Source organism: Rhyacophila brunnea, unplaced genomic scaffold (genome assembly GCF_057557595.1).
Source record: "Rhyacophila brunnea isolate RB1 unplaced genomic scaffold, BYU_Rbru_1.0 scaffold_7, whole genome shotgun sequence".
NCBI classification, from domain to species: domain Eukaryota; kingdom Metazoa; phylum Arthropoda; class Insecta; order Trichoptera; family Rhyacophilidae; genus Rhyacophila; species Rhyacophila brunnea.
The window spans coordinates 5,885,308-5,913,229 of NW_028233339.1; the positions used below are offsets into that span (position 1 = coordinate 5,885,308).

A 27,922-nucleotide genomic window follows, 5' to 3' on the forward strand; every position below is an offset into this window, starting at 1 on the left:
GTGGATGGATCTTGACTGCTTCCCGATGAGGTTGTTTTATGAGAAATACATTTTAGTTATTATTACAAATTCGCTTAAAAGTGATAAGATTCATTATCTGAACCCAAATATATATTAAAAAGATAGAAGTAGCGAACATTCTGTCACTTGACCACCGACATTAATGTATTGTAATTATGTCTCTCGTTATATTATATTTCATGTAAAACTGTCATAGTTTTGTTGATGGACCATCCAAATATAAATATATACCTAATGAGCTGAGGATTAAATGAATACCAATGCACCAGTGACTGAGTTGAGTAAACCGACTTCAAAGTTAGATACGCGATTGTAAATTCTACACACCTAACGTTTTTCTACACTCTGTAAATAATAAAGTTTTGTTCACAATTAATGATCCTTTTTTACTATTACTACGAAAAATATTGACATTTATTGTCATCAGACTAAAATATTCAAATTATATTTTTTATCTTATGAAAATAATAAAATTTTATGTTTGTATTTTGTATTAAAATGCTTTATAATCTTTCATACAAAACGAAAGCAGTTACCTACGAGTGAATACTGTTTCACGTTTAAATAACCCTTTTTAACACTACATAAGACCATGATAGTAGTGTAGTGAAACAATAGTGTAATAATTGGTAATATAACTGAAATAATCACAGACACCCACGCTTTGAGAAAGACCCGAATGAAAGGCCAGTGCAGGACTACGAAGGCTGCCAATTATGTGATGCCCTTAACTCATTTTGTATTTAAATATTACCTTAAATTTTAAGTGGTTTTTCAATTAAAAAAACACTGAGCCAATTCTCAGTTGTACGTAAGTGCAATTTTTTGGATGGAAGAAAATACTTCCAAGTTGCATAAAAATTTGAGACTCCAAATATCGTTTTTTGCCTCACTTTTATGCGGTTATGCTCCATCTCTATACAAGAAAATTTTCTTCAATATCTTTGCTTGTACGCCTTTAATTATTTATCCCTCGATACATTATACATCTACAATAATTATACTTTTGATGTTCGTTCCAAATTAACTTTAATACTTATGTATATTGATTGTTTTGACATGAGTTAAATAAGAATATTATCGTGTAGGCATGGCCCCCACAAGGGGGGGGGGGGGTGACAAGGCTTTAGTCTGGGAGCCCAGGCTTAGGAGGGGTTCGGCGTGGCAATTAAGTGAGATAAACACACCAGAAATGTTCTCGAATAGTTAAAAAAAGTCGCCTGCAGTGCTATTGCACACGTAGAATTTTATTTTATAATTATTATTAGCGTTTTTCCTGACTAATAAAAACGACTATTTATCTAATATGGCGAAGGTTATGCATGTTACTTCGCTATCACAAAAGGGGGTCGCGATCAGTGCTTCATAATAATATGATAACGAGTGCCAACAAATCAAGTTGATTTATTTTAAAATGCCAAAAATCTCGAAAAATACACGGAATATCCTTTATCCTTTACACGGAACCCTAGAGTTCCGCAGAATACTATTTGGTGGTCACTAATAATTGTAGAACATTACACAGCCCTTAACATTGGTGATAGTTTGGGGCGCCCGCCAAACATCTTGGCCTGGGGGGCCGCTTCAGGATATGAAGGCCATGCGTGTAGGTACTAGGTATATTGTGAATTAATTAAAACCGAAAATTTGTTTGGAACATTTTAATTGATATTAGATGTTTTAATTAAATTCTTATGCTTTCGCTTTCCTTTACATAGTCATTACAAAAAAATGACATTAGTCGTTAAAGAAAATAGATAGAACTTATTTTTATCCACTTGGCCCATTGAGCGGTTCGTCCAACAAACAACAGAGACGTTGACACCTCTAACCTTCAACAAATGATTTATTGTCCTGTGATGTATGTAAATAAATGATCTTGTTACGAATTTTTGTCTGGTTTTACACATTTTAATGTTATCTGTACAATATCATAAATAAATAACTCAGCAAAGCGCATTTGCGTTGTGAGATAACGGAATTTTTAGTCAGATAAGACGATGATAAATATACCTATCACATAGAAAAATACGTTGAGGTAAATTGTGTTTCTTTACGAGATTCAAGCAGATGTGTTAGAACACCCAATATTCGACTAATTACCTAAAACAATGGAACCGCTTGACTTGAACCCTGTCATTTTAAATGGCTTGGTTCCGGTTTCATTTCCAGCTCTGGTTGCAAGTTGCGCTCACACGACAACTAGGTACTAATTATAATATGTTCCATCCACTAGGTATACTCGTAAATTCTAGATTGTAATATTGTTATTGTAGGCGTTATGTCCAAACCAAACGCACGGCACGCAGCTTCATTTAGCAATGCAATGGGTGGCGTCTACATGTATCTATAGCATGTATCTATAGTCTAAGGTTATGTCTATTTTTATTCGGATTCTTCAGATTCTGTGAAGTTGAGTCCCAGCCATCTTTTGGGTGGTCCCAAATTTTGTTTTCTTCCGCATCTAACCACATCATCAATATTATTGTGTTTATTCATATCTGTTCACTTTTTATGTGATGGGGTTTTCCTTCGATGCATCATGATGAATGGATACGGAAATTGCTGGATCCCGCCGCGAACGCAACGAGGCACGATATCGTAATCGGCGGCAGACGGTAACTAGTAGGTAGTACGAGGTGTGACACTTCCAATAGGTATCTGTGTGGAATGTAAACTACGCAGCGGCCGTCCAGTGAGGCTCACCGCAGATTCCCTTATTGTCGCGTGGCTGCAGTCTGTCCATCCAGCGATTAACTTATCGCGCCTCGTTGCTTCCGCAGTGGGATCTCACATACGTCGCATACAAATGCCCAGACAGTCCGTTCAATAAACACCTGGCCTACGACCTGTTGCACCCATAAAAGTATGGGAGAGGATTTTTCCCCGCAAAGAATATATTATTCTTCCAGTTTCATAACCCTTCGTTGTATTTGAGTTAATATACATACAAAGTTTATAATAAATAAAGCAAGTGTGATAAATAATCATGGGTATTTAATTGCTACGAAGGAAAATTGACCAAAACCATTAGGCTGATTCACAAATGGCAGAAAAGCATTATAGCCGAATTTAATTTTCATCGATCAGCACTTTTGCCAAAACTGTAATTTGCAAGAAAAAATAATATTTAGCATCTATTTGAGGTGCGAATTTATATACTAATTTCTAATATGGGTAATCTGAAAACAATGTCGGCAGTTACCATTTTCTAAAAATGTTGGCAAGTGAATAAATAGTGTGTGTACTTCTATACGCGCGTTGGAAGTTATACTTCTTTGGCGTACAAAACAAAAACAAAACTTGTGATAACCTAGATTCTTCGACTAGCTCTTAATTATCTTGTTAAATTACACACTCAAGAAAAAGGAACGCTTATTGGAACGCCGTTGGCTTATTTCTATACACTTTAACTTATATTACTAAATACCTATATATGATTATTTATCGTTGTTTTTATTTTTAAAGTAACAACTGCCGCTATGACGTTTAATAGTTTGTTTACGTAAGGAATTTGCAAATGGGTGACAATAATAAATTCACTGCCTAGCAGTGATGCCAACCGTACTATAATTATAGTACAATACTATAATTTTGATATCGCGAAAAATGTAAAATACTATAATTTTACGCCAAATATACCAAAATACTATAATTTTAAAGGATTCAAGACGAAAAATGTTCCTGTACTATATATTTTTTAGAAATACTATAATTTTTACGCCTTTGTACTATAATCAGCATAGAAAAATATGGCAACACTGCTGCCTAGGCAACGGAACAATTCTAAACTATAATATTATACTGTATAATCGTCACGATTGGAGTATCATATTGTGGCGTAATGGTAGTGCGTTCGGTTGATAACCGAACAATCGGTGGTTCGAATCCAATCGAGTGCGTTTATTTTTGTGTGAAAAAATAAATTATGTGTTACATGTCACACGCCAAAAAATAATACACTCTGATCTGATTTTCAAAACGCGCCTAAAGAAGTAAAAATGTCTTATAATTTCTGAAAAAAAACCGTAAGTATTTTAAAATGATTATGTATGTAAGAAAGAAATTCAACATTTGTATTGATTTTTCAACATTTTTCATGAAAATTGTTTTATGCTTGTTTCTAGCCTCATATTATTATGTAATGATACTAATAATAATACTATTTATGATGTTACAAAAAGAAAAGTGGACAAAATTGTTTTTTAAAAATCACTCGCATAATATTATGTTTTCCATTGTTTTATTAAAATACCTACGTATAAAAATATTTCACACTATCTTTACGATATTACAATGTTGCATTACCTATTTATTTTCCATTTTAAAATAAAATTGTCCTGTTGATAACAACAAAAAAATATGAAACGTAAATTTAATAGCAAATTACCTAGACATACTGTTCGTACAAATAATGGGTCAGACAAGATAATATCTTGATACTATCTTCTTGTATCATATTATTTATCATAATAAATTGTACTTACTATGTTATGCTCTATTGTAAATTATTGTGTTATGTTCACATTTGTAGCATTTAACGCGAAAGTCAGTGAAATTTGAGTGTGTGCCTAACTAAATGGCAGTGGCGAAGACTCCATACTAGGCGATTATTTAAAGCCTACCTTCTTAAGAAAAATATTTTTTAATTGCATATTGACATATTTATATACTTAATCACTTCATTATTTTATGTTATATAAAAATAATTTATTTTGCCAACGAGATCGCATATGTATGAATGTATTACAGTATTACACAGTTTACAAAACAACTGCAAAGGTATTAAAAAAACCACAGCGCGCCGCGCCGTAAATTAAATAATAGATGCCGCGACTTCTCGACGTAAATAAATTTCCGATTATGTTTGGAATAATTCTGATTTTTTTTTGTATGGACTTTACGTCTCGTAACCTCAGCAAGTCTGCTGATTTGTACGAAATGAGGCAAGCTCATTTCGCAGAGCCTAAAACATTCGCGCATAATATTGTTGTCACGACTGCGCACTTTGTCCAAAATCATTAATAATTAGATAATTAAAAAAATAATTTCAACGGCGTTTAATCGAATATTAATAAATAAGTAAGTATAGATTGTTTTTAAAAATAAAAATAAATTTTATCTAATGATTTTTGATGGGTATACATGTTTTGAAAAATACGTAATTTAAACACATCGCTCATTTTTATGTCGTCAATGATTTTTTGAAGTTTTATTGAATTAGTGTGTCGTTATCATTTATTAGTGTGTGCCTATTCATTAGTAGTAAATATCGTACTATTCTCGTAAGTATACCTGACAAGTGTGCTCTTTTTATCATATATCCACAGCCTACCTCTTTCCAAAAGTCACCCTTCGCCACTGCAGTAAATGGACATTTAATTAAATAAAGTAGATTTTAGACTTTGCAAACATTAATGTATTTATAAATATGTAGTTGCGATATCTACTACATTTTCTATTTTGTAAAAATAGTTCTTATTCAGCAAATCCTCTACATTTTCGCATGTGATATTATTACTGACTTTTAGAAACAGAGCCAGACATGTCCAAAATAATGTAAATATACCTGAAAGGGTGGATGACCTGGCAAAGGAAGCTGGCCATTCAGGGGTACCATATCAGTGGATACCAGAAAACCTGGACTGGAATGAGGCTATAAAGAAAATGGGCCAAAGTATGTGAATAGATTTTCACCATAGGGCATCATTAGAAAATGGGAAATGGAGTAAGTCTATTCTACCATCACTACGAGAGGTGCCCTGGTTTGTAGAGTCTTCTTTGACGAGGAATGAGCTTAAGTTAATACTGAGGCTAAGAACGGGGCACGCAATGGGCAAAAGATTCGATGTCCTCATGGGAAGAAGCGAATCGCAACTCTGCCCTAAATATGAACTTCACAGAGTACAGCTGCGAATTGCGGATATCTATGAGAATGTCGACGAATTGAAGGGTGTCCTGGCGGTGGGTAAGACGGAAGAGCTAGGCAAAATTGTAAAGTTATTTAACAGAATAGGAGTGAGGACCTGATCGACGGATCCCTTCTAGAAGAGAAGAGGCGATATGACAGCGAGTCGCAGTCAAAGCCACGGTAAAATCACAAAAAAAATGTAAATATACCTATGTTATTATCTAGATAATAATATATTATACAGCTGGGCATGGCCCCCACGGTAACCGGACAAAACAGAACAGTGAAAAAACAGAACAGCCAGGGGAAAAATGAAACATTAATTTTTGTGGAATCTATTTAGGTTAGGTTAGGTTAGGTCATTATTTCGTTGTACCTAGCCACCTAATCATTTTGAACATATTATATTGATTGAGATGAGATATCCTTAGCTTGCCGGCAACACTATATAATATAGGTACTATACTGCAACACTGTATATACTTTGATTTATTATCGCGTACATATTGAAAATCTGTGCTATTAAAAATCTATCAACACAATAGAGATAGGACAATTTCAATATTAAATTAATATTTTTCCTGAAAGGTCATAGTTATATTTATCGTTGTTCTATTTTGTCACTGTTCTGTTTTGTCATGCTCTGTTTTGTCATTGTTCTGTTTTGTCATGGAACCGGCCCCCACATCTTGAAGCGGGCCCCTACGCTAGGATTTTGGCGGGCCAAAGACAGTGTAATACTCTACAGTAGCGTTTTTAGTATTTTTTTTTTTGTATTTCTGAATACATCTAATTGAATTATGATTAGTGGTCGGGTTAGGAATAATTACCTTATTGTCAAGTATGGACACACAATAATCAAAAATTGCATCTTTGTAAAAATGAAAATTTGTAATGTGTATTTATCTCACTTATCTGGTTGATCTATGTACCAAACCGCCCCCCCCCCCCCCCGAGCCTGGGCTCCCAGGCTAGAACTCTGTCACCTCTTCAGTCCCTGTGGGAGCCATGCATGTGGGTATGAGTAATGTACCTGGAAAACTGAGAAGGTTCACGGTTGAAGTAACGAAAAACTAAAGTAGGTACCTAGTAGGCGGGGTACATTCGGAAGTCAGTGGCATTTGTGTTAGATTTCGTTAACCCCTCTCGCCGCCTTAAAAATCAATAATAATTAATTATGATCGATATTTTTTTCAAAAGTCACCCCAACCATTTTTCTGTGTGCGCGCCTGTCTTCCACCATTGAGATTACAATTAGCCTCTATTGTAAGCGTTCTTACTTTGTGATATAACACGTTGTGATATAACAGTGAGACCACTGAATATTATAATAATTCATGGTCGGACAGGAAGATAGTCATACATGTATATTATAATATTTTTTATGACCTATCTGTGGGTCCAACAGGCCTATGTTATAACTGGTGATATGAAGTCACCCGACGACATGACGTAATTGTGACGTAAGCCAATACACGCTCGAGGCAAGCCGCCCAACGCATACTGCTCACCATAGATATTATTGTGCTGAAACACCTATTTGTGTATGGGGACAATGGATAACGCCAGTATTTTAGTGGCGTTAATTTATCGAACGCTATTATCACTCCGGTAGTACGTCACAATGATGTCATATGACGTCATGTCGACCGGGCGACTTCAACTCGCAAGTTATAACATAAGGCGCCAGGGATTAAATCCGTCGTCCAATAATTATTAATAATAAGTAGGTACCTACCTACTTGGTAAATTATATAAGTTGTTCTTCGATATATGTTTGGGTTCAGGCTATTTTGTACCTAACTATTGCTCGTAAAAATTATATGTTGATAAATCTTTATAGGAAATAAATCAAGATTGAAAATACCCATATTCTGTTTCCTGGTCATGAAATTAAAATTGTTTTTTATCATTGTTGCAGGCCACCCGAAGAGCGGAGTTTGGACGGAGATGGATACGATGACATGTCCGACGATGGACATGGCATGAAGCCGCGCCACCAGCACTGGGCCAACAAGATGCAGTTCGTTCTAGCCTGCGTCGGATACTCCGTTGGCCTGGGAAACGTCTGGCGGTTTCCATACCTCTGCTATCAGAGTGGAGGCGGTAAGTTCGACCATACCGTCAGTGTATTTTAACTAGTTTATCAATCGCTGACTTTCTTTGGTCTTTTATTTATGGACTTCAGAAGGTATAACCTAAGGAGTCTGCCAGGTATATGGCATGTATGATACATGCCATTTTTGCTGTAATTATCCTCTGCTTAAGAGAGAAGAGTATCGGTTAAAGTAGGTACAGCCTTATGATGGAAAGTTGAGACCAGTACCTACTATTACCAAATGTACCCTTCCCCACAAAAATGTCTCTAATGCCGTATCAAAAATTTAATCTCAAAATCTACATGGACAAAAGTTGAAAAGCCCTGCACTACAAACAAAATAAACATTTTTCAAAACGAAGGCGCTTCCTTGGCGTCCTTTCAAACCGAGAAATGGGTACCTACCTGACCGCTTCCCGGGTAAGGATATTCGACCTCGAAGCGAGCTAAGTTACCTTAGCCGCCTTCCATGGAGCTATAAACGTGTCAGAATGAAAAGATTTTAGTGCCACACTTCCTTGTCCCGAAGCGATGCTGCACGGGACTGATGTAGCAACCATGCACCTTAGTGCTTAATACTTTGGACGCTGAAGATGCAACTGGTAGGTTTAATTACCACCAAAGGTGGTAATTAAAAAGTCATTATCTAGTCGGCAGCGAATGGGTTAACTCATTTAGTTTAGAAATTAGAGTTTCAGAAAATAAATAGAATCTTGACTTGCCCTGTCGTCAGTTATCTTTAATGATATAAAGTGTCCTCTGTACCCGTGTACTAAAACTCTACCGAAACAGAGGAGTCAGGAGTTGAAAGTGATGAATTTAAGGAGAGATCGGAATTATTCCGTCATCCATATGACGCAGTAAATTTTTCAAATACCTCAAAGTTGGCCTTGGTTGATATCAACTCGGCGTGGCCAATCGGACCCGTGTGTGGACGGACCATGGCAAACAGCTCCACTCGGTCGGATCCCATCAACGGGGAATCCCAGAGAACGTGTTCAGCGTCTTGATGATCGTGCCCGCATGTGCATTTCAGATCCCAGGCAGTCGACTATATTTCCAATGATTTTTCTAATCGTTTTGAAGTTTTTCAAAATTTTGTATTTTTTTATAAATCTAAAGTCGGTTACTCATTAGCCAGTCGTAAATGTAACCATTCCAGATACTCTCACCAACTTTAAAGTGGGGCCACACCGGCAACAAGTCGCGCGACAACTCGTTAAATTTTACGATAATTATGATAATTGCTTAAGAAATTTTACGATAATTATCATGCTTATCGTAAAATTTAACGAGTTGTCGCGCGACTTGTTTTCGGTGTGGCCCCACTTTTAGATTCAAAATAATTATTTGGCGTCCATACAAGTTACTCTACATGCAAAGGTCTCAGTTACAGCTCGTCAATGAGTACCTGGCTTAAGTTATACTGCCAGTATAAGGCATAAAAAATGATCAAAACAACAGTAGACATAATTCATCTGATTGATATGCAATATTTTTATTTACAACGTTTTTCTTAGCTCCTATTATTATTCTTATTTGTCCGGTGGTTGTTTGTCCGGTACAAATCTTGCAATCGATTTTTAACTAACTTCCCGACCAGCTAGACATTTGAAACTTTTACAATATATCAGAACACGATGCCAATGCATTTTTTTTAAATACTTTTAGCCATCTGTAGTGATTTAATTTTCAGTTAATTCTGTTGTGTATGAAAAGTTATTTCGGAAGAAATCCGTAAAAAGTAAAAATATTATTGGTTGCTAAGTGGGTCCTAGCAACTAAATTATTAATATTAATAATATATACGTGCGTTACTATGGAAATCAATATGACGTTTCAGTATTATTTCTATCAATTACATTTTTTTTTGATCGTTTAAGCTAGTCAAGTCAAGTTTATATGATTCAACAGAAAATTTAAAAACGTTGTAGGTATATAAAAAGTTCTTTTTATCTTGTAATTGTTTTAAAATTAAAATGGTAAATCCGGGAAGAAATTGTAAACATTCGTAGGTACTTAACTAGTGCAATAAGATAGTACCTACTTATTGATATAATGTTATCTCTATCATTGGATTGTGTAGGATTAAATATAGATTAACAGAGGTACTTATTAAAATTATTAGTCTTCGTATTCACTGATAATAATAATTAATATTTTCCAAGTGTCATAACTGTTATTAACCAAATATTATTACATCGTATACGACAAAAAAAGTCACATCTGGATAAAAAAAATGCATAATCATTGATTTCCTTCCTACTCATGTTTTTTAATGACTTCCATTCTAAGTTTTAAAAAAAACTGTATTCACTAGACATGGTCGACTAATAAATAGTCAGTCAGGCCTGGGTACTGACAATGTTAAGGTTTTTTATTGATTATCTTCGAATGCCATGCGGTAACCTAACCTGTTCGCAGTGAATGAAGATTTTCGATCGAATATTTCAAATATTATTTCGAAGATTGGTTTGGGCAACTTAATTGATTTTTAAAAACCAACCAACATCATCTGTAAGGTGGCTCTCGTGGTGCAGTGCATAAGGCGCTTGCCTTCCACCCACCCGAGAGTTCCTGGGTTCGATTTCCGGTGAGGACACACAATATTTATGTGTTTTTCTCAAAGTCTGGGTGTTTGTGATTGTTCAAAATTACTAACAACCACCTTGTACAAGAAAGCAAGGACATGGTTATTAATAATTCTAAAAAAAAACAGCATTTGTAAATTATTGTAGTCTTAGTTCAATAAAAACGAATACCTACGACTAACAAAGTTTAATGAGCACTCTTTATGGCGGATCTTAACAGCCTACCTCCACCCTTCGCTACTGGGTGACAGTAAACATACTTGTCGGAAACCACGACGAATTTCTATCTGCTCTGTGGATTTGTTTTCTATCTTAGCTATATTTGATATTGATCAAAATTATAACAAAAATATCAATCATTCTTAATATTTTCCTAAACCTTAATCTTGAATAATTTGCATATTGTTATGTTTGATATTATAGTGCTATTTTATCATCTGCTTTATTACGTGATTTATCGTTGAATTAATAAGGTTCAAATTTAGTTATCTTACCATCATAATATAATCGTAAGTGCGTACTCAACACTCATCAGATGTATGTACAAAGTTCATAGCAAAATTATGTATATAGAAAAATATGAGATTACTAGCTGACCCGGCAAACGTTGTTCTGCCATATAAATTATTTCTAGTGAATATTTTGGTTGTTAAATAAAAAATAACGAATGTATCGTAAGTGTGTGGGGATGGGATCTATGACAGAAAGATGAGTAGAGCGTTGTAGACGATGACCGCCAATAAAAACAAAAAAACATCAACCAGTCATTTTCTCAATTCAAAATGAGTAATGATGTTCATAATGAATGAATTACCTGTGACAGGATCTCGTTGTTTAATGTTTATGCAATATCCGTCTTGTCCCTTCCAGAAAATTAGCGGATATTGGAGAGCGTCGTATGAACGGTGTGTGTCAGCGATGAACTCCAGATTATCGTTTCTTCATCGAATCACGATTTCTCGCGTCGATGTGCGGTCGCCAACCATGATTCCAGCAATGTCGTCAACAACAGGCACATTGAATTGACGCACGTGCTCTCCAGCTGGTGTTTTATCAGTATTGATGACAATAGCGTGATGTGTCACTTTGCAATTCGTGCATGTGTGCTTTGAAGAATTTCAATAATTCATTGTGCTCATTCAACAGGGCGTCCAGTTCGCCGACGATGCGCCTGGCATTAGGCGAATTGAGGCTATTGTAGCCGCAACGTGCATCCACATGATTGATATCCTCACCGCCCATGAAGTAGATTTGTAAAAAAATATGTGGTTCGTTTGGCATTGGCAGCAATGAGCCTACTTTGTGGTATACTTGGCCTTTGATTTTGAACGTAGAATGGAATTGTTGACCATTTGCCGCAGTATTGTGAACTATTTCTGTTGCTCCGAACGAAGTCATTTGGAAGCATGCATTGAATGTGCGAATGGACTTCAGGAACAGGTTTGAATCTGGAACCGTGCCGATGAGCAAGCCGTTCAATGGTTCTGGTGGTATCTCAATTTCTGGTAGTTGCACTTTTCCTGATGCGCAACACATCCCGGCTGACTCATGTTTGAATTTGAGCGCATGACAATGGGGACATTCTTTGTCCTTAGCACCAATCAGCACTTTCGGATGAGCGGAATATTCAATATCTGGCTCGTACTCCAATGCGAGACGAAGGAACGAAGCGGATGTAAATGTTCGATGACTTGTTGGCGTTGTCGGTCATTTGCTCTGCGTGTGTTAACTACGAACCGGCGCGCTTGGCTCCGTCCCAATTGCCGTTGTAGGTTTCGTTCAGCTCGTACCTCTTGTGATTGAGATGCACGCAATTGCGACATGCTTACACGCACATTTTTGTTATCTTGTTGGATTTGTTTTTTTGTTCTTTCTGCTTTACTATTTCGCATGTTTGTTGCTTTATTCGTTCGACGGCCCAAATGGCCCCCCTTGCGTCTTGCTGGGATTGTGACTTTGATACACGCACATAAAAATAGATAAATTAAAATAAATCGTACAAAATTTTGCACGCACTGCGTTGTGATATGCCGAATGAAATGTCAAAATGACGTGACGCTTCTCTTGAATTCTTCTCGGACGTAGCGCCATCTGTCATTCAACAACATAAATAATTTCGTTCTGTTTGAAATACGAACGACGGTTAAATTTGTTCATACAAAAATAATAAAATCGCGATTAAAAATGGGAGGGTGGGGGTAGGATAGTGAAAATTTGGGGTTATAGGTATTTTTTATGCGAAATAATAAAAAAAATGTCAAAAAAATAAAAGAAATTTTTTCTGGATAGAGATACCCTAATCACCTAGCGGTATGAAATATACTTGTTGACCTATTCTCATACCTAAAAAATATACATAAAATAATTCATAGAAATCGGTCGAGCCATTTCGGAGGACTTCGACCACAAACATCGTGACACGAGATTTTTATATATATAGAGATTATGAAACCATGAAGATTCTTTAAAAATTTCTTTTATATCATATATTCATTAATCTTGATAAAAAAAATATTGTAATAATATTATAAATATACTCCACACTAGGGATTCCAATCCCGGGATCCCGAGCTATTTTCGATAACTATGAATCCCGGGATTGATAAACATAATCCCGAAACTTTCGGGATTGATTTTTTTATCAATTTTTATGGAAAATAAAATAAAAACGAAAATATGACTATAAATATTTAAATAACAAATAACTACATTAGAAATAATCTGAGTTTGAATGAACTTTGATTTATACCCGTGTGTAAGTTGCCGATTCATTTTATTTTTTCACATAAATTAATAAAAATGAAAAAAATTGGAAAAAAACAATGCTTCGCACTATTAACAAAGTAAGTCCACCATGATCTCATACGTTTTACGGCAGTTTCATATTTGGCTGACTAATTAGATTTATGAAGTGGAAAGGCCATAAGTACACCATGATTTGCTTTACTATTTTAAATCTCGCTAAAGCCTCAATTACATTGAGCTTCTTTACGAGCTGTTTGTTGGCGAATTTATAATCTGCCTGTAAAGTAGCCCAGTGTAATCATCGAACATGTTTGCTTGTTCGATGATTACACTGGGCGACTTTACAGGCAGATTATAAATTCGCCAACACACAGCTCGTAAAGAAGCTCAATGTTATTGAGGCTTAACCCATTCATTAAGTGTTTACTATCAGAAACAGCAATCTCATATTAAATTCACATTATTATTTATATTACAATATTATGTACTCCATTAAACTTATGTATTTCCAAGATTGAACGTATACAATATTAACAATAAATGTCTTAAATAGTATAAATTTTATTTGATTTATTTTTGACCGATTTTATCAATGTTATTTGTAAATATAATTTTTTTATATTAATAATGGAAACAATGCTAATCCCGAATCAGTCCCGGGATCCCGGGATTGTCAAATTGTAATCCCGGGATCAGAGTTTTGGCTCGGAATTGGATTCCCTACTCCACACCAATACACATTAATAACGTTTATTTGTATTCCTATAAATAGCACGATAAATAATCTAGCTTCGATTTTCTTTATATAATAGTACATATAAATTACATAAAAGATAACATTGATAATAATATTTATTATATTTTATACTTTTCAGTATTTCCTAAACTTACCGGAGTGGGTACCTAGCCCATTTTTTTCAAAATTATCTTTTTAGAGTCGGATTCAAGACTTTTTTTCGATCATTCCAAGATTCGAATCGAAAAAAGTTCTTTCCGATTCAGATCTCATGACTTTTTCTCATCACATGATGATCTGTACTTACTGAATAATATTTTTGTTCTTATTATTTTTCCGATTTTCGAAATTATGTTAATTATTTATGTATTTACTTGGACACCAAAATGAATATAATTATTATACTACGGATTCTGTAGAATTCCGGAGAATTTGTAATATTGGGGGAAAACCTACTCATACTAAATAATTTCGGAAGAAAAAGCTAAAAAAAGCTCTCGAAATCAGTGAAAAAAATTTCAATGATCATTAAATTTAAGCTTTTTAATTTGAACATCCATGCTTAGTATTCTTTTATCGTATTTTCTCATCTAGACAAGACCAAAGTATCAATATAAATTTTGCATAGTGTTATTGTAAACTCTAACGCATGCGCCGTTCACAATAAAAGTCTTGGAAAGTGCTCCTTATTTTCGTCAAATGATTTTAAAGAGAGGCCTCGAAACAGTTCAAACCAGTCATACAATTATTAAATTATATCAAAATCTTAAAATATTTAATTGAATACTGTTATTGTGTTCTTCATCATGCGTGGGTGTTAAAATCAATAAGTGCTTCGGGTCTCCGAGTACCTAAACCCACGCCACCACCGCTTCCAGCGCAACTTCGAATGGCGCTTATCATTAGTTTTGCCACGGTATACGTCCACATGAAAGGCTGGTAGTCTGTTCTTCATCTTCTTCGATGGCGCTACAGCACAAGTCGAGCCCTGGCCTCCTCCATCGCTGTCCTCCAGCCGGAACGGTCCTCCGCACGTCTTTTCCAGTTCCTGATTTTTAGCAGCTGGTTGGCATATTTTGTAACATTATCACCCCATCGTGTGCGTGGCCTGGTATTCTGTTAGCTTATAAATAATATAAAGTATTTATATATTATATGATGTATTGTCATTATTACAATGTCTTTTTGATTTGATACATAATTTTTATATGCTAAATGAATAAGTACGTAATAATATTATGTAAAAATATAATAGTTAAGAATTTTGTTCACACCAGTAACATTCTCACGTGCTTAATTTCACATAAATTAACGTAAATTTCCATAAATTATGCATCAATTATTATGCAGTGATAGTGATAAATTAGTATACATTTATGCAGTTATTATGCATTTTGGAATATTGATACAATTAAGTAGGTACATGAATAATCACAATAATCATAATAATTTGGTTGTTGTGATAAATTAAGTGCAGTAGCGAAGGGTGGAGGTAGGCTGTTAAGATCCGTCATAAATAGTGCACAGTAAACTTTGTTAGTCAATCGTATTTGGGTGTATTGAACTAAAACTACAATCTAAAGATGGTTTTGGTTAGTTTTTAAAAATCAATTAACCCACTGCTTACGGGCCGCACAAAATTGTGTTTTTGCTAATTGCTTTTCAAATGCAAATTAACACGTTAATTAAAAGGGCCCGTAAGCATTGGGTTAAACTCTGCCTAAACCAAACCAGTTTTAGTATATTTTGGGCGATACGACAAAATTATGCGCACTTTTTCATTCATACTTATTTGTTTTCGTTGGATTAAAAATACATAATATTACACATATTGTTAATTTTTTTAATTCATTAAGCCCTGCCTAACCCAATCTTTAATAGATAAAAAATATTATTCTATCTATAAAGTATCTAAAGTTATGTATGATTTAATTGCATAATTTTAGATATTTTATAGATACCTAGATGAATATTTTTTGACTATAATCTATTATGGCTTGGTTTTCGCTGGGTTTAATTAAATTTTAAAAACTAACCAACACCATCTGTTAATTATAGTCTTATTTCAATGAAAACAAATACGCGTGAATGACAAAGTTTAGTGTGCACTGTTTATGTCGGATCTTAACAGCCTACCTCCACCCTTCGCCACTGATTAAGTGCCATACATAGTTGGTCGATAGCAGTGGCGTGCGGTCCATAGATAATGTAGACACAGAGTATCCCCAGAATTATTTGATACACTAATATGTAATAATATAACGTAATTAGTGTACCATTACATGGTTACGTCACTCCAAAACACGTGGGAACTGGTGCAAAACCATTTTACAACGTTGTTCTTAGCTCGTATTCTTATTTGTCCGGTACAAATCTTGCAATCGATTTTTAACTAACTTCCCGACTAGCTAGACATTTGAAACTTTTAGAATATATCAGAACACGATGCCAATGCATTTTTTTAATACTTTTAGCCATCTTTAAGTAGAATTGATTTCATTTTCAGTTAATTCTGTTTTGTATGAAAAGTTATTTCGACACCATTATTGGTTGCTAGGAGCATGGCCCCCACAATGGGGGGGCTGACAGGGCTTTAGCCTGGGGGCCCGAGCTCAGGAAGTGCCCGGCGTGGCGATTTGACCAGATAAGTGATATAAACACACATCACAAATTCTCTCAAATATTAAAAAAAGTCGCCTGCGGATCTATTTTTCTTCAGTAATGTTATTATTTTAAATTATGTGGTTGTACGATACAAATTTTAATTGCGTATCGATAGTCGCCAACTCCATAATTCACATGGATGTATTACAATATCCAAAAAACACTAAATATAAGTACACATTAAATTTACCGCGAACACCATTTGGAAAACGCTATTGTGTCACATTGCGTTTATCGTTAGCAATAGGTAGGGGGACCCGCCAAATAATATCCTAGCCTGGGGGCCCGCTTCAAGGTGTGGGGGCCATGGTTAGGGGTCTGGGGTCCTAGCAACTAAATTATTAAAATATATGTGCGTTACTATGGAAATCAATATGACATGTCAAGTACAATTTTTTTTGATCGTTTAAGCTAGTCAAGTCAAGTTTATATGGTTCAACAGAAAATTTAAAAACGTTGTATATAAAAAGTTCTTTTTATCTTGTAATTATTTTTAATTTGTCTAGCAGTAGGTTAATTATTTATTATTTTAATGAGTTTTTGTCCAATCTCTTTGGAATTTTTACTTTTTATGCATATTTTTACGGTCACTAGATGGTTTTCTTTTTGACATTTGAATGATTTTTTATATCATCATCAGCCTGAATCTATCCACTGCTGGATCAAGGCCTCTTCAAGCTGATTCCAATTCTCTCGGTGCTGTGCGTTGCGTTGCCACGTACTCCCGCAGAAACTTTATCATTTCATCGATACCTAGTATAAATAAGTCGATTTGTTATCCTTGCGTATTGTTAGTTTAATTTATTTCATATACCTAATAACAAATATTTCGTGTCATAGGTGGTACGTGTTCTACACGTTCACCACCGCTGATCTAGTGCGTACGTATCTAAATTAATCTAACTCGTTTTTTAAACAAAATATAAATCATAAACCATGTTTCTAAAAAATTATGTCGCGTAACCGTGTCATGTTTTAATTGTTTATGATTTCAACCTGTTGCATAAAAGTATGTTTTTATTGTTTGAATAGTGAAACTGTATTGTGTTGAAGATGAAAAAAACATGTTTGGCACACTTTTTCAGATATTTTTTTTTAGATTTATGTGAGGATGACACTTCTATTATAATTATTTCTAATGCAATGTATTGTGATAAATGCTAATAATATTGGCTCTTTAGAACGGGTAAAATAAATTCTAACAGACATACTTACATGACTTTCGCCTTATCTCTATATCCATGTAGATATGAATTATAATATTATAAAAAAATTGTAGGTACCTGAAAATTATTAATCCAACCTACAACGCAGTCGCCGAACACAGAAACTTTTACGGGAGCACACGTGAGAAATTAATTGCACTAAAAGCAATCAATAGCTCAATCCAGTGACGTCCCTAGACAAATAGCCAACCCATTTTTTATACAATGTTTTTCATCATTCTTTCATGACGAAAATATCTAAGAAATGTGTTGTATGGATACCTACATTACTAACAAAATATTTATTATATACCACTAAAACATACAATATTAGATTTTCCCTATTTTTAAATAAATTAGATCCCTATTTAATTAGATTTTAACTATGATTTATTTTATTTAAACCTAGATATTTAGATCCCAAGCCCTGAGATCCTCTACAGCATCACAAATATAAATAAATAGTGAGTACGATTTTTTAACTGGGTTATACATCAAGCTCACTGGAAGAGCAGTGTAGTGCAAAAAGGAACTTTTGGACATTAATAAGAACTATATATAAAATAAAAATATATAAAATAAACACTTATAAAAATTTTGTGTAAAAATAAAAACACTGAAGAATTTTTGAAAATAAAAACACTTAGTAAAATTTTTGAAAATAAAACACTGGAGAATTTTTACGAAAAATTAAAAACACTTGTGAAATTTTAAAAATAAAACCCGTAGACTTATAAAAATTTTACGAAAATAAAAACATTGTGAAAAGTAAAAAGTGAATAAATATAATATAATATAATATAATAAATATAGGTTCTATTTGGTTGATATTTCTGGGGTATAGCCTTAATTATTATTATCTAAGAATAAAAAGTCTTTTTTTTATTCTTAGATTATTATACAATGACAATGAAATAAAATTTGACTATGAGTACCTACCTATGCATTAACGGCCCACATGCTCAGCGTACGTCAAAATGGAGCTTTTATGCTATTTTCAAAGCATAATCCTGGACATTTACCTTAAACGTTGTAGATAATCTATTTACATAATTTTGAAGCCTTATTATCCTTTATATTTATTTTAAACATTTGATGACTGCATAAAGTATTTTTCAGTACGTCCATGTGAAGTGATGTTAAGATTTTTTATGTTTATTAATTTTTAAAAGCATTTATAAAACCATTAGTAAAATTTATGTCGACATTAATATAGTAAAATATTTACAATAAAAAAATATATTGATAATCTCTGTGATCCCAAATTTGACAAGAATTAGACATTTTATTATTCAAAAAATGGGTAAGATTTACACATTTAAAGATACTGATTATAAGTTATGTCTTTGACCATTCAAATGTGATAAACATTCTACGAATAATGTTTGCTTTATAATAATTATTGACCTAAGAATAAGGTAGTATTTTTTTGAAATACGCCATTTCTATTGGCATTTCCCAGTGGCTTAAGCTACAACATACGGCCGTAGCCATAAATTGACAAATGATAAATGAAGTAGGGAGTAAGATCATGTTAACGCGCGTGTTAAGTATAATATTTTTTTCTTCATTTCAGGTGTCTTTTTAATACCCTACTTCATCATATTGGTGGTATGTGGTATTCCAATGCTGTTCATGGAACTTGCCGTTGGGCAGTACACAGGCCGTGGACCAATTGGGGCGTTAGGGCAAATATGCCCTTTGTTCAAAGGTTTGCTTGTAAACTATTTTAATATAATAAAAAAAATATATTAAACTCCCGCATCGCTGATTGAATATTATAAATATATAAAATTACCTTTTTCCCCTGAGCCGAGTTATGTAAGTATACGTGCCTTGCCAGAGTGTAGATTATCTTGATATAATATATTCTACGAGCAATGGTTGCTAACTATCCGTCCAGCCTTTTACTGTACATTTAAATTATTTTTTACCTACAGCATTGAAAAGTGGTGCCCCGGGTGTAGTGCGGTGCTGATGCTTTGGAGAGATCTATGTTTGTGTAACATTTAAAAGATACATAGGTACCTATTAAAAAAAACACAGACATAAAACTAAATTGACTCTTTTGTCGAATATTGACGGGCTTGGAAGGTATTAAAAATGTTATAAACACAACAAATTACCAGGAATTAATTATAACAGATATCATTTAAAATTTCTGTTATATCATAATATTTCATCACTGCTTTATAACTGACATTTTCACAAAAATATACAAGGAGTCAAATATTAATGACTACGTTCTGAAACATGAATAAAATTTTTTATAAAACTCCAGAATGTATTTTAGGACGCAGTCATGAAAATTCCAGATGTTTCTTTATCTCCCTATTTGGGTCTCGTCGGCCTATCAGAATTATTCTTCCCAGTCGCTCAACAGACCAGTCAGCCATTGGTTCTTATCATGATAATGTAAATTTTCGGAAACCACCCATTCATTGTCTAATACTATTAATATATATTTTGTTGTTTCAGGTGCTGGCTTAGCGAGTGTAGTGATCTCTTTTCTAATGTCTACTTATTACTGTGTGATAATCGCATATGCAATATACTACTTCTTCGCCTCGTTCAAACCGGATATGCCATGGTCTGACTGCACTAACCGGTGGAACACTCCCGACTGCTGGAACAGCGACCAACTGAAACACAACCTCTCCAGACCGGCACTTTCCAGAACACCGTCAGAGGAATTCTTCGAGTATGCATTATAAATTATTTACCAGAGAGTTTTTAAAGAGAATTATCTACCATTAGAGATTATGATAGAATACTTCGCACCCTCGCAACTAAACTGCCACAATCCAAAACACGTCAAGCAGAGAAAATCACCTTTGAAATTTTTACCTTTCGCATTTTTGTACTGTGTTTTTGAAATATGTTTAGATATTGAATGAAATTTTGACTTGAATTTGATGACTTAGAGATATGAAATGGTACATATACTATGAACGATAGACAATGAAACGTAGTAATTAACTCAAAACATGTAAATTTGGACTTGTGGCGGTTTAGTTGCGAGGGTGCGACTTATTGGAATAAAGAATGCTTTTTTTAAGATTATTTTGGTAGGTACAAAAAATAGGTAATTGGTATAAAAGTGAGAACATGCCTTAATTCATATTGACATTTATGTTGTTTACCAGGAGCTGTGATCGAGCTGTTAAAACTTCCGATACAAAATTTTATTCAAAATTAGAATAATAGTCACTATCGGAAAAGAATCTGCTTTAGATGACCGCTGTGACATGTCAGCCAAAATATAGTAATCCTATAACATGCTCATACCATATTTTAGTGTTGATAATATTGCTTCCATTTTCCAGACATAAAGTATTAAAAGTGAGCCAAGGAATACAGTTTCCCGGTGAACTCCGCTGGGAGCTAGTCGCCTGCCTGATCTGCGCGTGGATGCTGGTCTACTTTGCCATTTGGAAAAGTATCAAATCATCAGCCAAAGTTCGCTACTTCACCACAACGTTACCTTTCATTCTCATCATAATCTTCCTCGGGAGATCACTCACCTTGGACGGGGCAGACAAAGGATTAAGATATTTCTTCAAGCCCAACTGGGCACTCTTGGGTGATGCTAAGGTAAATTCTACTTACTTACTTGTTTAAGTCTATATTCCGTCCTTAGAGCATATGGACACCATGCAGTGCCCCCAAGAATCCCTTGCACATTCTGTTATGTGTACATATAATCAGTGGCGAAGGGTGGAGGTAGGCTGTTAAGATCCGACAGAAATAATCCACAGTAAACTTTGTCAACAGTCATACGTATTTGTTTTCATTGAACGAAGTCTACAATAAACAGTATTGGTTATTTTTTTTAAATTCAATTAAACACTGCGAAAACCAAGTCATAAGTAATAGATAATAGTCAAAAAACAATCGTCGATGTATAAAATATCTAAAATTCATCAATTATCATTTTGGATATTTTATAGATGGAATAATATTTTTTATCTACTTTGATTTGGTTAGGCAGGGATTACCAACAACATGTGTAATACGTATTCTTAATTCATTGAAAACAAATAAGTATGAATGAAAAAGTGTACACTATTTTGTCGAATCACACATAACATAACAAAACAAAACTATTATGATTTGGTTTAGGCAAGGTTTAATTGATTTTTAAAAACTAACCAGCACCATCTGTAAATTGTAGTCTTAGTTCAATAAAAACAAATATGAATGACTGGGTGTACTATATATATCGGATCTTAGCAGCCTACCTTCACCCTTCGCCACTACCTCATATATTGTATAGATATTCAAATATTTTCATGTTGCTTGTTCAGTGAAAAGACTTGTGCTATTATCATATACACGCTCATGTATACTTGGGCAAAAACAATTCGGAAGTGGGTATAGTTGGCTAAAGGTGTGTAAGTGGGTAAATAGTTGAAATTCACAGAATTTATTAACATCACCTAATGTGAGTAATAATTAATATGATGATGCATTCAGTTATCTTTTTAATATAGGCGTGACTTTTCTCATATCATCCAATCTAATATTTGGTTATAACTATGAGTCTCTGTATTAACTATTATCTGTGAATATGAATGTTCAAAACTTCTAAAGCCTAGTACAGACAAATATACATCTGCCTCCAAACAAGTAAACAATGAATGAAAACTCTTTAACAATCGTAGGTATATTGTCCATATTTTTTTGTATTCCGCAGCTGCTGGATAACATATCGACTGTGTTTAGGAAAGTGCTTTTATTAGAAATTAACATTGTATACAACTAAATACACGTTCTGTAAAAAGGAACTAAGCCGCAAATGCCGATTTATTATCTAAATTCAGGTTTTAATTGAGCTTTAATTAAGTTTTAATTTAAGGAAAAAAGCATTTACCTTCAATTTTAATGATTTTCTGTAATAATTTTTTTAATTATTAGTAGATCGAAAAGATATTACACCAAATCATCAATCATCATGCACCCACTGTCTATGCCTATTTTTTTTATTAATATTAAACCAAAATAAAAAAGGTTTTTTGCCTCTCATGTAAAATTTGTTCTGTGTGGGTTACCCCTTTTTTCCTAAACACGGTCGATATGCAAATGCACTAACCAACGTTTGCATAAATTTGTACTCTTTCATTGTAAGTAGCGATGCAATATGGTTTTGTGCAGTGTTGTTTTGATTAAATTGTGCAAATTTTTAAGATATGGTCTGTCTAAACTACATTTAATTTAATAGCAATGTTTGTGCACATACAGTTGTGTTGAAAAGTTTACAAACAATATTGTATAATTTGTTTATGGGTGGTTGCATGTGGTTCTGAACTGGGATTATAGGATGCACGTGATATGGTGATAATTCATACTCAATCTTACATAATCCACCGATATAGATAACATATAAATTCTACGTTATTGCACTACTTACAATTTCTTCCTGGATTTACCATTTTAATTTTATGAATATTCACCCGATATCAGTATTTCTATGGATGTTTTAATGATTTTGTACATTCACATTTTTACCATAATAATGTGCTAAAATCGAGAGTTTAAGTTTAAAGTCAAACAATATTATCTAATACTTTTGCTATTGCTCAGTTCACAATGCAATATTTTCCTCATCATTTGCTTAATAATAATCTATATTTTTTGTTATCTTATAATAGTTCAAAATATATTCTGTTTTTCAGGTTTGGATCAATGCTGTCGCACAGAATTTCAACTCTATCGGAATAGCTTTCGGCTCGATGATATCATTTGCAAGTTATAACAAGTTTCACAATAACTTTTTGCAAGACACTTTGGCGGTATCGTTTGTAAATGCAATTACAAGTTTGCTCGTTGGAATTTTCACATTTGCCACTATTGGAAACATAGCTCTGGAACAAAACATGGACGTCGAAGCTGTCATCAGTGATGGTATATTAAATTCACATTTTAAAAATATTATATTATAGATAATCCTAACGAAACTAATATAACAGAAGGTTTACGAAATCGGAACAATTCTTAAAGCTAAGACAGTGAAGATAGCATTGATGGGGGCGGAGACGTCCCGTGGAGGCAAATTTTTGAACAAAACGGTATCACACGGAGTATAAAACGTAGTTACCTAGCTTCAAAGGAAGTATAGTGCTTCGAACGGTGTCCAATAATGCAACGAAATTGTCGGGTGTACATTTATGATTGTGTAAGAGTTTGCATTATATTTTTGTTTATGCTCACATGACAGCTGGATTTAGCGCGCGAAAAGTGTTATATTTGAACAAATACTTCTGTCACCACTCACCTTAGTTTCGATGCTTAATGCCAATAATCTGGTTGGAGGTGGCATTAGATGTTCCAACCTAGAATTTAACCTATCTACCAATGGTTTCGATAACCGGAATCATTTCACAAACGCATCATCGGTCATTTTTAAAGCATCCATCCGGTTACTAAATCTTAGCAGCGAGGTTGGGACGTCAATCACTTCCATTTTGGGAACGTAAAATAACCTAAAATATGGTAATGACATCATATTTAATCTGTACTTACCCGTTAACGTTGCATTGTTAAACGATTCATTGTTAAAGTATGTAGCTAATTAATCCAAAGAAGCTAGTTACGTCTCCAATATTCAATACAAGAATCTGAACGGAATATCTGATGTATTTTACAAACTTAATATTAATAAAACATGTATGTTTATGTATTACAAAATCACAATAATGAGAATTTAAACACAAAATAACAGTTTTAACGGTAATGTGTAAAAGACAAAAAACAATAAATAAAGAGCCTTTCGACTTTACGATTTAATCTGTTTACCATCTGACATCAGACATCTTTCAAAATCCGACCGCAGTAAGCGGACCCTACCGTCGAAGCGTGTGAAGAACCCTACGGCAGTTTTAGTTGCGGTGGTCAAAATCTAGCTATTCTCATACATTCCAATCACTTTCTTATGCTATTCTCATTGAATGACTTCGATACCACTTCGTTAAAAAATTGGCCTTCTGGAGAGGGCCAAGACTGACATTGTGCCATAGTGCTAACCATATTATATATTATTTTAACTATTCATCCACATATACATTTTTTTTGTATTTCAGGTCCCGGTCTAATTTTTGTTGTATACCCGCAAGCCATAGCTAAAATGCCCGCCTCTCAATTATGGGCAGTTTTGTTTTTCTTCATGCTGTTGTGTCTAGGATTGAATAGTCAGGTAAGACCTATGTTCTATGGACCTATCGAATGTGTAAAAGTTAACTATGATTGGTGATTGTTAACAATAATTGGTGTGAGGGGTCAAGATAAGATAGTTTACGTTATTTGACCGTTAATTTATTTTACTTGTCAATATTAGTTTATTGAAGTGAATATAATTTTTTTTTTCAGTTTGCCATAGTTGAAGTAGTTGTGACATCAATTCAAGACGGTTTTCCAAATTGGATTAGAAGAAATCTGGTGTACCACGAACTACTGGTATTAATAATTTGTATAGTGTCTTTCTTATTTGGATTGCCAAATATTGTTCAAGTAAGTATCAATAAAAATTATAATAAATGATTATAATATAATATGTATAAACATATTCAAACTAAATATATTGTTTTTTTTTTTAGAGCGGGATTTACTATTTCCAATTGATTGACCACTATGCAGCATCCATTTCGATAACATACTTGGCCTTTTTTGAAATCATCGCCATTACATGGTTCTACGGAGTCAAGCGTTTGTCGAGAAATGTTAAACAGATGACAGGAAAGGCGCCATCTTTATATTTTAGAACGTGCTGGCTGGTAGCAGCACCTTCGCTATTATTTGTAAGTATCTTATGTTATTATTTTTTTTCTCTATTTAATGCAGTGTTGCGACCAATGACATATTAAATGGACGACTCACTTCATACCCGGCGCGCACGAGAAATTGTGCATGAAAGTCATTCACAGATGTATAGGTAGATGTCACGTGACCATTGACGTATCCGTTTCCATTATGCGATACAAGCTTCGAGAATTTATAGTAATATAACCTTTATTGTAATTGCGTATTAGTGTCATGACTCATTGCGTTAGAAACAGATTCTCGGTTACTTACGATTTCTCGGAGATTAAACGCCAGTGAGCTCAGCGAATCACAGGCGACTGACTGTCCAATGGTTCCTGTCATTCAATTGCATTGAATAAACATTCATCAATATCTTAAAATGGCATTTTATAAATAATAAATAATACTAACACATGCAAAGTGATATCCCATCTTTCTTGGAGTGTTTAGTAGATTTTTTTACAATTTTTAACTAGGCACATTGGCATTTTGTAACACAATAATAACGGTGGAGTCGAAACCTGACAGTCAGAAATTTTGTATGGGCAGACCCAGCGGTGTCGCCAGACCGCTTGCAAGCAGAATGTTCATTTGAGCGTAAGATACCGATATTAAAATATAAATTTCGCCATCCGGCAGACCCGACACAAAGTGAGTGTCATTTTATTTTCTAGATGCTTCGTCCATATTAATGTCATTGGTTGCGACAGTTTAATGATCACTGTAACTATGTATAGTGGCGCTTTTCGCAGTGGACTGTATAATTTGAAGGTGATGTAGATTCCGGATCTAGGGGTGGGGACGATTTAACAGGATGCCAGACACTGACCTTTTTCTTATGTTGATAATGGCTCCGTGGTCTGGTTGCACTGTCACTCGCGTGGTATTGTTTGTTTGGGTTACCCGGTGCGCGGCACTTGACTGTATACTGTTTATGGATGATATAATATGGTTGATGAATGATGATGAGTTGTATGATTGATGAGGATAAGTATGTCTGTAGGATTGAATTAATCAATAACTGTGGTTTGTGTCCAGCGTCTTGAACTAACTCTTGAATCACTCTGTATCTAACACGGCCTTGTCCGTATCATATCAGATATAGCTCGACAGCTTTAGCAAGCCTTACATGCTCGGCGGTTTTGGAGTAACTGAATGTTGTTTGTAAATTACAGTATTCTTTGATCCGTAATTGCTCATCGTCTAAATACTAAATAAGGGAGTTTGAGTAGGGGGTGACTAAGGATGAATGCAACCACAATTTGGCTCCACCAATGTATATCGCGAGTGGAGAACTACAAGGCTCTAAGTGTTTGTCCTTGATGAAACAAAAGTAACAATAAGGCAGCTTAGAATACTACTTCATTGTTGGGTTTGTTTTCTCAAGGACGAATACTTAGAACCTTGTAATATTAGGCTCGCGATATGTTAGGATAATAACCCTTTCGTAAAATTTTAATTATATACAAGTATAAAACCTATATTTTATTATCGTGACATGGCGACAAAGCCTTTCATGCAGTCAATAAAGTAAGTATTCAGAATTAAGCCCAACATGTGTTCTTTCAAACATGGAAAGACGATAGTAAGCTATGTCATTCAGTAGTATCCAAGAGACACTAAACTACCACAGGGTTTCCCTAAAACCTACTCGATCGACAGACTCAACATTTTTGACAGAAGTACGTGGCAGTGAAGTAGGTACTAGGGATGAGATGAGTGAAAAGAGCTTGTGGAGGTCTTCATCCAACTGTGGATTGACCCTGGCTGGTGACGGTGATTCAGTAAGTTCCGACCTGCCTCTTCGAAACCAGTAAGTCTCAAGCTCAACACTGACCTGTACCGATTTGCATTGAAACTTTAATTTGTGTTTGAATGTCGTACTCGGGTGTGATTCCTACTACATATTGTTCCTTCCTCTACCTATACAAGAAAGGTTTAAAATGAAACCTTTTGTCAATATTACTAAATATCTGGTTGTAATTCTTAATAAATTGGAGTCTGTGTTTCATTAATATTTTTTCAACATTCGTTTTTAAATTTACATGTTCCTTCGAATTGAGGTTTTTTTTCGTCTTTTAGTAAGATTTATTTAACATACATAATTTTGAAAACACTTCTCAGAAAATATATTATAGCCAATAGAAAAAATCT

The 27,922-nt window shown here is 34.3% G+C and overlaps 1 protein-coding gene across 1 annotated transcript in view; it reads left to right on the forward strand.

Annotated features, from left to right (window-relative positions):
* ine (solute carrier family 6 member inebriated) overlaps nt 1-27,922 on the forward strand; it is a 138,703-nt gene that overhangs the window by 107,245 nt on the left and 3,536 nt on the right. Inside the window, exons 2-9 of the mRNA XM_085957928.1 lie at nt 7,854-8,038; nt 19,548-19,682; nt 20,450-20,672; nt 21,298-21,565; nt 23,647-23,875; nt 25,051-25,163; nt 25,337-25,477; nt 25,564-25,764. Of these exons, the coding sequence (XP_085814054.1) occupies nt 7,854-8,038; nt 19,548-19,682; nt 20,450-20,672; nt 21,298-21,565; nt 23,647-23,875; nt 25,051-25,163; nt 25,337-25,477; nt 25,564-25,764 (1,495 nt within the window). The remainder of the gene's footprint in view (nt 1-7,853; nt 8,039-19,547; nt 19,683-20,449; nt 20,673-21,297; nt 21,566-23,646; nt 23,876-25,050; nt 25,164-25,336; nt 25,478-25,563; nt 25,765-27,922) is intronic.